Source organism: Syzygium oleosum, unplaced genomic scaffold (genome assembly GCF_021117445.2).
Source record: "Syzygium oleosum isolate NSW1041296 unplaced genomic scaffold, Sole_v2.1 Sole_v2.14, whole genome shotgun sequence".
In the NCBI taxonomy this organism is placed as follows: Eukaryota; Viridiplantae; Streptophyta; class Magnoliopsida; order Myrtales; family Myrtaceae; genus Syzygium; species Syzygium oleosum.
This window is the reverse complement of record NW_026607498.1, coordinates 7,180,966-7,192,359: the sequence shown is the minus strand read 5'-3', so window position 1 is coordinate 7,192,359 and position 11,394 is coordinate 7,180,966. Positions and strand designations below refer to the sequence as shown.

The 11,394-nt window shown below is 43.0% G+C and overlaps 1 protein-coding gene across 1 annotated transcript; it reads left to right on the top strand.

Moving 5' to 3' along the window:
* Nucleotides 1-8,073: 8,073 nt before the first annotated feature.
* Nucleotides 8,074-11,394, top strand: LOC115691286 (alcohol dehydrogenase-like 4). Its single transcript, XM_030617885.2, has 10 exons — nucleotides 8,074-8,207; nucleotides 8,496-8,632; nucleotides 8,751-8,800; nucleotides 8,882-9,213; nucleotides 9,424-9,506; nucleotides 9,830-9,905; nucleotides 10,218-10,279; nucleotides 10,417-10,512; nucleotides 10,630-10,791; nucleotides 10,985-11,394. Exons 1-10 carry the CDS (start codon nucleotides 8,165-8,167, stop codon nucleotides 11,093-11,095), a joined length of 1,152 nt encoding a protein of 383 aa, XP_030473745.1. The 5' UTR covers nucleotides 8,074-8,164; the 3' UTR covers nucleotides 11,096-11,394.

Genomic DNA, 11,394 nt, shown 5'->3' with positions numbered 1-11,394 from the left:
TCATTCGACTAATTTAGGCCGGAAATCACTAACGTGGTAATCCAGTGAGCGTTGGCCGTCTTACGTGGCACGGCCGACGCTAATAGAGATGATTTTTAAAATTTTTAAAATTTCTTTAAATTTTTTTTAAAATTTTCTGAATTTTTTCTATTTTTTCATTTTCTTTTCTTACTTTTTCGTATTCTACTATTATTATTTTTCCTCTGCGAGTCGCTAGGGCCTCGGCGATGGCCAGCCTTCGCCGACCTCAGCAGAGGGCCGCGACACCCTCGCCAAATCTGGGCGATGGGTGGCCTACGAGGGCCACAATGCCCTTGCTGGCCATCTCTGAGGCTCGGCGACCGGTAGAGGAAAAAGATGAATTAGAATAGGAAAAAAAAACTCAAAAAATTCAAAAAAAAATTGTAAAAAACGTCCACGTCAACGTCAATCGTACCACATAAGACGACCAACAGTGATTGGACCACTACGTCAGCACCTAAATTGATTGATGATTACATGGGAAAATCATTAAAAAAATTTGGACTACATTGACCAAATTGAAAAGAGTAACACTAAATGGGCAATCGTAGATTTAGGACTTGTTGGACAATTTTCCCTAATAAGAAGTGTAGAATCAAATATGCAAATGCAACCAATGATTTCAAAAGTTTATGCCGATAGCTAAAGAGTAGCGGGATAAATATTACGTTGCATCTCAACGAAGGAATTTCTTCATAACAATAATGTCATATTACGAGGCTTGTAAGTACAATTTGGACAACTCGTTCACTCCTCGTCGCCTACAAACATGCCATCCTCTATAGGGGTGAGCAAAAAAAACTGCCCATATCGGGAACTGCCCATATCGGTTCTTGAAGGCATTGATCCGGTTACATAAAATTGAAATTGGTGAATTTCGGTTCAATTCCCAATTCCAGGTATGGAACCGGTCACCCGAACGAGATTGATTTTTTTTATATATTTTTTATTTCTCACAAATCTAAAAAAAAAAAACCGTTAGTCATGCAGTATTCACCCTTGCTGGTGTTTGTTTGTAAAACAAATAAATAAGACATTTCCCTTGTCCTACATAGGAAATAAATGAAAGTTTTGATCTCTTTATAAGTTAAAGTGTTATCTACCATTGTAAATGGACAAAATGGGTGAGTGAACCAAAATAAGCCTTAATCAACAAATTTTTTTTTTTTACTTATGACTGATCGGACAAAACTGTCCGTTTTAGGACAGGAAGGGTATGTCCAAAATTGACATTAAAGAGATGTGTTCGAATTGTAATTTTTCGAACATGAAGGGCTGTGTTCGAATGGCGGTTTTCACACACGAAAGGTGATATCCAAATTGCAATTTTTCGGACATGAGTGGGTGTGTCTGTATTGGCCGTTTAGACATTAAGAGGTGTGTTCTATTTGTATTATATATTGGACAATTCTGTTCAATTTTTTTATGCACTTAACTTCCATCATTTTTTTTCGTCTTCCTAAAAGGAAAAAGGAGACAGCCATTTTTTTAATTGTTTTCACAGATAGTTTTAGGAGATTTACTGAAATTGTTATCCAATATTCTCATCGTGACTTTGTTGTATCTTGAAGGGAATTTGCCAATAACCTATAGCAACTTCGTGGAGCAAATTGATCATAAAAGAGAGTGATTATACGTCTCAAAATCCAACTACGTTTTGATTCTATTTCCTCCAACCTTTTCTTTAACAACCCTCGCTCACTCATGCCTCTTTCACAAACCTAAACAGTGAAAACCCTAATCCCATTCTTCCCGACTCTCGCTCGCTCACGCTCACGCTCGTGCTGGTTCTTCTTTGCTGCTGTTGTGACGTGCCCTTGTTCCCACCAGCATCGAAGCTTCATCGAACAAACACCATCACACTTCAAGATCAGCATCCTGACGTCCCGGCAACTGTGCCTTGCAGTCATCAACGAACTTCGCTGTCTCGGAGATTCCTCACTGATCCTTACTTAGCCCCGATCAACCCCCCTGTTGCTGCTTCCTCGGCGTTCTTCCAAGTGACTTCCAGCGATGCGCCGCCTTGCTTCCATCCAACTTGCATTGCGAACCGCCTCATCTCGTGACAACCTCTTGCCCGAGATTGACGAGCACCTGCAGTGATCGGCTAGTAATTTTAACAAGATTGGCAAGTTATTTTCTTCTTGCAAGTTTTCTGGTGATTCTCTCCTGTCCTAGTGACGTCTTAGTTTCCTTCCATCACGGCGCTGAATATAAGCAACTTGTCCAACACCCCCATAGCATTGGTTCTTTTGACTCACCAGAGAACTGGACCGAACTGAATCAGTCGGTTCGGTTCCAAGACCAGGTGGCCCAGTTCCTAATTCCAGGATGAAAATCGGCCCAACCTGAAATCGATCACTCATGATCCTCTAATTGAGCTGGATTCTACTTAAGCAAAAGTTAAAACCGTTAAAACCGATTCTGAATATTCTTTCAGAATTTTCTCTTGTAACCTAGTTTTCGTGCGAAATTTGAGGACCCACTTCACAACGCCATAAATTGGAGATTTCTAGTCTTTTCTTATAATTATTGAACTAAGTTGTAAAATTAATTAATATTTTAATGAGCACCTGCAACAATAAACGGAGGTCATTTATCAAATATCGATTGTCGTACCTACCGAGGTCTTTGCCAAATTTGAAGCACATCTCAATTTTCAAGATACTGTTGGAGCATTTTCGCTGTTCTTTTACTTTTGCACTTTTATCTTGTCTCACGTACTTCCACCGCAAAGAGGCACATTATGGACATGATTGGTTCAGCTTTTCCAAGAAGCTTTGGAGACTTAAAGCCCCTTGAGAAAAATATAAGGTGTTTGGTTCAACTTTTAGGGCTCTAATGGCCAAATGCTAAAACTATTTTTTTCCTTCCCAAACTACCTTCACTTATTCTTTAATATTCCGATTTTGCCTCCTTGTTGTTACTGTTCATCTTCTTCGCGAAAGGGCGGCCGACGACACTGGCTCAGGACGGCGAAGGACTGGGGAGGGGCCAGCGAGGTCGCCCGACCCAGGCGATGGCCGCCTGAGGTCACGCGACCTCAGGCCTCATTGCCTGAGGTTGGGCGACCCCCAGCGATGGCCGCTTGGGTGGCCCGACCTCGGGTGACGGTTGCCGGCACCAGATCTGGCTCGCCGGCGGTCGCCCAACCTTGGGCGATGGCCGCCGGTGCCAAATTTGGCTTGCTGGCGGCCGTAGCCCTTCCCCTGCTCCGCTGAAGGGTTACTTTTTTTTTTTCAATAAAAAAGGTCCCAAAGCCCTTTGCAAAAAAAAAATTAGCCAAACACTACTTGAGCCAAAATAGCTTCACAAAGAATTTTTTGCCAAACTCTATTTGCATTTCCCCAAGGAGCTTTAACCTAAAGGTATTTGCATTCCCCCGGGGCTCATTTGCAAAGTTGAACCAAACGGGCCCTATATCTTCCGGCATGATGACTATTTAGCACTATGCCATGTACATATTCTCCTTTTGGCCAAATAATAATAATGATAATTAAGAATGTGTTTGTTCCACGAAAAATAAATGGTTTGAACTAGGGATGATCGGTTCTCGATCCAGTTCTGAAAATTGGGAACCAGGGATTGGACCGGGAACCGATCACTTATAATTTAGTTCATATTTTGCTAATTTTTGTCAATGAATTTATAACAATGAAGTTCACTTAGAGTTTAGTTCATATTTTACTAATTTTTATCAACTAATTTATGACAATGAATGTCACTTAGGGTTTAATTCACATTTCACAAATTTTTTTGAAGAAATAAAAGATAAAAATATATATGTGTAGCGGTCCGGTCCGAGCTGTCCGATTCTTGGTTCCAACCGGAACTAGACCGCTCGGACACCTATTCTACTTTTAGGAACTGAGAATTAGACTGACACTCCCGAAAATCGGACTCAATCAGCCAATCCGATCCGGTCCAGGCGGTTCCCAGTTTGGGCGGTCCGTTTTGCACACCCCTAATTTGAACAATATTTTTCTAAAAATGATTACTTTGACCTCACAACCCTTCCATGACATGCACTTAACTAAGGGGATTTCTATAATACCGTTAATGGTATCATTAAGTCGTCGTTTACACCATTAGATCGGCATCCGTTTTAAAATGACAAGGATGATTTAGAATAAAAAGTGATCTGTTCGTCATTTGAAAGAAAAAAAGAAGAAGAAAGAAAACCACTTTTTTTATCATATTGGCAATTCGCACTTAGGTTTCCGGCAAAATTCCATCCCCTGCCCTTAAAGATGGCCATGTGCATTACAGCCATCGAACGAACGAAGGTTCCTTGATGAACTTTCGAACTGACCGGCACGACTCCACTCTTTCCATCCCCAACGCATTCGACCTAATGACATTTTGAGTTCACTAGACATCAACATATCATCTCCATTTCATTCTCCAAAGTTTCAAACAAAACATAAGAGTGACTCTCCGGTGCAAAGTGTGTGGGTGTTAATGGCGCTGTCGACTTGCACGGTGTGGTGGTACACGTGTCGCCCGGGGTTCTATCTCACGGCTATCGGCTGTGCGGGGTTCCACTGGGTGACCAAAAAAAAAAAAACATATCATCTCCATTTCATTCTCCAAAGTTTCAAACAAAACATAAGAGTACACTAAGGCGCGAATGATAATCATTCTGTTTCTCTATTTTTCTATTTTTTTGTTCCCGAAAACAAGTTTGAAACAGAAATCCGTTTGGTAAAATAATTTCATTTTTTTTTATCTCTAGGACAAATATTGGCCTAGAAAATCGATTTGAAATAGAAATGAGAGGTTAAAATTTTATATTTTTCTATTTCTGGAACAGAAACAGAAAAAACAACTCTCTTTTCTATTTATTGCTCACCCTTGCCGCCCACTCGCCGCTCGCCGGCTGGTGGGAATATAAATTTTGTGTCATTATCAAATGAATTTCTATTCCGGGAATAGAATTTTGTGTCGTTATCAAACGTTACTTTTTGCTCAGAAACCCGTTCTGGAAAGAGAAATAGATTTTTTCTATTTCTAGCCAGAAATAGGGTCACACCCTAACTTTCGAAAACAGAACAGTTGATGCCTTTAGCATTTTGTAATTGCCTTCTCAATTTTTTGGCTAGATCAAGGCCGTTTAGGGCGCGAATGACAACATTTCTCTTTCTTGGCCCTAATTCTGGCTAGAAATTAAAAAATCTATTTCTCTTTCCCAGACGAGTTTCTGAGCAAAAAGTAGTGTTTGATATCGATACAAAATTTATATTCCCGAAATAGAAATTCGTTTGATAACTACGCAAAATTTCTATTCCCGCCGGCTAGTGAGCGGCGGCGGCAGTGGACGGTCGATGATCGGCAATGGCGACGAGCAATGGCTGGCAAGCGACGGTGGTGGGCAGCCGGCAAGTGGCGGTGGCGGACGGCTGGCGATTGGCGATGGCGACAGGCAACGGCTAGCGGGCGTTGGTGGTGACCGGCCGGTGAGCGGCGGTGGCGGACGGCCGGTGAGCGACGACGGGTGGCAATGGACAACCGGCGGCCAGTTGTGAGTGAGCGGCGGTGGGCAGCGGTGAGCAACAAGGGTAAGCAATAAAATAGAGTTGTTATTTCTGTTTCTGTTTCAGAAATAGAAAAGTAAAAAATTTTAACTTCTCATTTATGTTCCAAATTTATTTCTGGGCCAAAATTTATCCTAGAAATAAAAAAATAAAATTATTTTACCAAACGGATTTTTGTTCCAAACCTGTTCTCGGGAACAAAAAAAATAGAAAAATAAGAAAATAAAATGATTATCATTCGCGCTTTAAATAGCCATGAAGAGGCCCTTTAACAAATCCCATATAGGCCCGCGAGCATAGTTTTTGATTGCGATCTAGAAGAGCAAGTGTTCGATGCGTGAGGAAATTACTCACGTTATGCAAAAGCTTGGGAACAAAGCAATTGACTGAATGAAAAGTCACTTTATTGAATTGTAGGCTAATGAAGATATGCGCAAAGCATGGCCAAGAAGAGAATTCCGAGTACACTTTCCAACAAAGGGACATAACAAATGATATAACTCTACTCGCTTCCGATATCATATCATGTAAAGAAATAAGCCCGAAAAGGCAGGGGGCACCCAATGCCATGCTCATGGCACTTGTCGGGATGTGGCATAGTTTGGAGCGTCGAGTTTTAAGGTAACTAAAGTTGTGGAAAAATTGCGCGGTAACCACAAAAAATCGGTCAATCTCATCAAAGCCCGGTTTCTCCTCTGTGTGTGTAGAGAGAGAGAGAGATCGACCTTCGGCGAAAGATACGTCGAACTAACCTTAAATTCAAAGACAAGGACATTGTCACACGATATGCGACGACCCATGAATTAGGATTGCCAAAAGGCCAAGGAGCCAAGAAAACATTAGCAATCTCAACCAACCTCTATTTGGATCGATTTGTCCGCAAGAAGGTATTGATCCGCCTCGTCAACCGGTCCAAAATCCTCTACCAATTTCCACCCTCATGTCGCGTTAACTTCATACTTTTCTCAATCGGACAAAGACCTCCACGAAACCCATGACGCATTATTTGCCAAAAAGATTATGAAAATTGCAAAATTATATTCCTTGTCGATTGTGAGAGCTTCAATCACCAATTTATCGACCACTTCGGTGTCGATCATTCGATGTTGCATTTAATTAAGGGTGACGTTATTTTCATCATTGTATGACTAAATTCATCCAGTTTTCATCAGAAAGACAAAATTGTCCTCATTTATTCAATTGCAATTTAAAGTGGTGGTCCCATAGTACTTTCCTTATTTTTTTTAGTTTTTCAATATCTATGCAAGATCTACTTACCATAATTAAAAATTTCACATGTTTAGTTTTTGTTTCTTGTAGATTTCCCACGTAAATTAACGGCACTATGTTTTTTTTTTCTACTGTTAAATATTACTTACATAAAATTTCGTTTCGTCGAAAAGAGAAATTCCCAAGAAACCTAGTTTCTTGCAAATTTATGGTCCCAAATTTATTTACTTTACTTATTTTTTTTGGTTTTTCTATAGCTATGTAGGATCTACTAACCATAATTAAGAATTTCACATATTTAGTTTTTGTGTCTGGTAGATTTTCCATGTATATTAAAGGCACGATGTTTTTTTTTTCTATTGTTAGATATTTTTCCATAAAAGTTCATTTCGTCAAAAATAGAAATTTTCAAGAAACTTAGTTAGCAAATTTATGGAGAAATTTTTTTAATACACTTAAAAACAAAAACATGTGAAGTACTCAATTATGGTAACTATATCCTAAATTGAAAAAGAAAAAATAGAAAAAAGAAGGAGTGGGGCCAGCACTTTAGCTTACAATTGAAAAATTGAGGGCAGTTATGTATTTTTAGTGTAAATAGGGTGGATTTAGTAGTTAGGTGGAAATAGCGCCGTCCTTAATTAATTGGGAAAATTACCAATTCAACTCTAAATATTTAATATGGATGTCATTTTTAATTTTGTCGATGAGGTCATAAATCTTTACTCGAAATTTTAATGTAATCTTTCCGGCCGATTGCTGCCAGAAATAGTTATCAGCATGTCACATACAACGATCGATGATAATTCGCCCGGTAGCAACTGGCTGCAGTGGGAATTCGCCAAAGGATTAGAACTGTTCCAGCAGCATTGAAAAAGTTTATAATCGAATCGGCATTTACGAAATAGGTTCGGGACTAATATGGCAATCACCCTTAATTGATTCGATGGGGATAGGGCGTCTGGTAATATAGATATATAGGGCTTAAATAGCGAAACAATCCCACTCCGTTGACCGAACCCGTCCACATTTAATGCGACAGAATGGGATTGGACCGTCGATCAAGTTGTTGCCGTCGATAGGACATTGAATTTCCTTTGTCAACTTCTCAACCGTTGAATATCAAGTGGGCGGGCATCGGGGAATAATTCGAAGATGATTTCTTACTGGTTTTTTTAATTTATTGCGTCAAATCTGAAATAATTCGGACACGTGGAGGCACGTCCCCTCCACGTCCTAGCCTAGCCTTGGCTATAAATATGGCGGTCGCATCTCGGTGCAAATTTCACACCATTAGGTATACAGTTTGTACCACCAGGAGCAAGATTTATTACAGCAGCAGCAGGAGAAGCCAAGGGAGAAGGGGAAAACAAGACGATATGGAGAACAACAACACGGCTGGGAAGGTCATCACCTGCAAAGGTAAAACACATCTCTACTTCCGGTTCACGGGTCGATGAGCCGGTTTCGAATAGAGTTAAGCGATTGTCTAGGGCGATTTCGTAGGGCCTGCGCGATCCTAGATAGGGGGTCCCGTACGACTTACCAAACGAGATGTCATGATAGATTCGACAGAATGAAATAGGTAGGACGTATGTGCGTGTATGTTTATAATTCTCTCGCGGAAAGAGACGGTCGAACTTTCGCGACTCGGGTTTTCCTCCTCGATGATGATCGGATGGTTTTCTTTCTATTTTGTACTTGATGAAGCCGCCGTGGCATGGGGGCCAGGGCAACCGCTGGTCATGGAGGAGATCCTCGTGGATCCGCCTCAGAAGATGGAGGTCCGGATCAAGGTCCTCTTCACTTCGATATGCCACACGGATCTCAGCGCTTGGAAAGGCGAGGTAATCAAAAACCATTGATAAGTATCGCTTTGAATACGCGCATGCCCGAAACGGTGAGATCTCTAGCATTATTTCCTGCCACATCAAGCGCTGACGTCCCCTTCATTCCCCCTTGTAGAATGAATCTCAAAGAGCGTATCCGCGGATTTTCGGCCACGAAGCGTCCGGGTAGCGAACTCGACACGATCGTGTCTCCCGACAGACCAATATCAAGTTCATGTGACTGACGTTCGAATGAATGATTGGCAGGGTCGTGGAGAGTGTCGGAGAGGGAGTGAGGGACATGAAGGAAGGAGACCATGTGATACCCCTCTTCAACGGGGAGTGCGGCGAGTGCGTGTTCTGCGAGCGCGACGGTACCAACATGTGCAGGGACTACGGGGTGAACCCGATGAAGAAGGTGATGATCGGCGACGGCAAGTCGAGGTTCTGGACCAAAGGAGCGAGGCAGCCCATCTTCCACTTCCTCAACACCTCCACCTTCAGCGAGTTCACGGTGGTCGAGTCCTCCTGCGTCGTCAAGGTCGACCCCAAGTTCCCACTCGAGAAGATGACCTTGCTCAGCTGCGGCGTCTCCACAGGTCGCTCCCTCCCTCTTATCTCTCTATCTATAGTTTTGAACCGTCGATGCAAGTGCGTGCTTGTTCTGGAATGACAATTCCTATACAGATATCGCAATGGGATGTCTCTGTCCTAGTTTTGGAACGAATCTTGCAAGTTGTGCTTTGAATCCGTGACACGATATCTGCGAAACCAATAAACATATCCTCACCATCGGTTTCGAAATGAAGGTGTTGGAGCTGCATGGAACACGGCCGACGTGAAGGCCGGGTCGACCGTCGCCGTCTTCGGCTTGGGCGCTGTGGGTCTCGCGGTACGTACACGTTCCCCCGGTCCTTTCCGGCTCGATATTCATCCCGTCAAGGATCTTGCGTTAATCACAAGTTGCAAAGTGTGATCGTTACTTGGCCGAACGCCCCCTTTAATAAAATAAAAGTCGGCATTTAAGTACTTTAATTAAAAGATTAGTCCCCGTTTAAGTGTTTCAATCACATTAGACAACATACTCGACAAGTCGACAAAGACATCGAAGCATACCAAGAAGTCAACGTTCATATGCTCCTCTTAACCTCGAAGAGGGGGTCAACATCTTTGCCAGAAGAGAAGTCAAACTCTGATTTCCGTGATCCCACGCAGGTTGCGGCCGGCGCACGTGCTAGAGGGGCATCGAAGATAATAGGCGTTGACATCAACCCTGCCAAATTCTTGAAAGGTACGTAAGTTGTTTAATTAGTTGCTAATCAACGATTAATTAAGGACGCAAGGCATGACCTAATTGGCGTCTACGGTAAGCATTCCTCCCTCCCACATGGCCGTCCCCCCCGCCCCTCTTTTGCGCGAAATTTGGAAAGTTGACCGCGCATATATTTTCTATTGGGCGGGCGATGTTCAAGCTAGCCGGATCGCCGTGCCCGATAAAATAATCGATTTTCTATCGGATCAACTCGGATCGTCAAAATGTTAAGAATGATTCGATGCTATTATTTATGACCGTCGTCGTGATAATGCGATTCGTCGTTTGAAGCCCGGGCGCTGGGGATCACCGAGTGCGTCGACCCAGGCGAGCTTGAGACGGCGGTGCACGAGGTATGATTCGTGTGCGCTTCAAAAAAAAAAAAAAAAAAAAACACCCCCCGAAATAAAAATAAGATCCGACGGACGGGAGGGCACGAGTGATGTTTGACTGATGGAAATCGACGGTGGGCGGTGGTTTTGCGTCGCAGGAGATCAAGAGGTTGACCGGAGGCGGCGTTGACTACAGCTTCGAGTGCGCCGGCAACTTGACCGCCCTGCGCGAGGCCTTCCTCTCCACCCATGCCGTACGTATCTCCCCCCCAAATTCAATGTCCCATGTTGTACAATTTTCATGATACGATCTTTATGTGCTCGCTACGCATCTAACTTTGTACGGAATCGATACTCGGCTTTTGCCCTAGGGGTGGGGACTGACCGTGCTGCTGGGGGTCCACCCGGGCCCGAAGACGCTGCCGCTGCATCCGATGGAGCTGTTCGCCGGGCAACAGATCACCGCCTCGGTCTTCGGCGGCTTCAAGGGGAAGACCCAGATCCCTCGCTTCGCCGAGGAATGCATGCTCGGGGTAAAAACTCGCCCTATCGCGTCTATTTTTCCCGTCCCCTTATTTTCGCGCAAACCGTAATTAACCATTCTTTTGCGTATACAAGAAAAGATAATGCGAGATCGATCTTCTTCTTGTTGAAAGGATTGGATCAGAAAAGTTGGATGATGGTATATGATTTGAAGGGGGGGAAAAACCCTGATTTTTTTTGCAGGCGGTGAACTTGGATGAGTTCATAACGCATGAACTCCCGTTCGAGAAGATCAACGAAGCAATTCAGCTGCTCATCGAAGGGAAGTCCCTGAGGTGCCTCATGCACCTCTGAGTTTTTATCCTCCTGTATTGTTGTGCATCTACTTGAGAGTGATGGTTCTCGTGATTAAGGTGTGGCGAATTCGCGATGAGAAAGGTGATTATCGCTTTCTTATCGCGAAGAGGAAGTGACGTGTGAGAGAGAAGAACAGAAGGGGGGTCGTTTAAGAAGCCGAGAATTCCGTGACATGAACCGTCCTGTTATTTATGTAACATTGAACCATAGCATTTCGTGATTCATTCGTGTTTTGATGCCTCGCAATTACATGGGAATGATGCTTGCGTGTGTCGCAATAGAAAAATCCCGCATTG

Excerpts from the sequence above, each read along its gene's own strand:
- LOC115691286 (XM_030617885.2), top strand. The coding sequence starts at position 8,165 with ATGGAGAACAACAACACGGCTGGGAAGGTCATCACCTGCAAAG. Across the intron at positions 9,906-10,217 it reads CCCTGCCAAATTCTTGAAAG|CCCGGGCGCTGGGGATCACC; the intron begins GTACGTAAGTTG and ends CGTCGTTTGAAG. Across the intron at positions 10,280-10,416 it reads TTGAGACGGCGGTGCACGAG|GAGATCAAGAGGTTGACCGG; the intron begins GTATGATTCGTG and ends TTTGCGTCGCAG.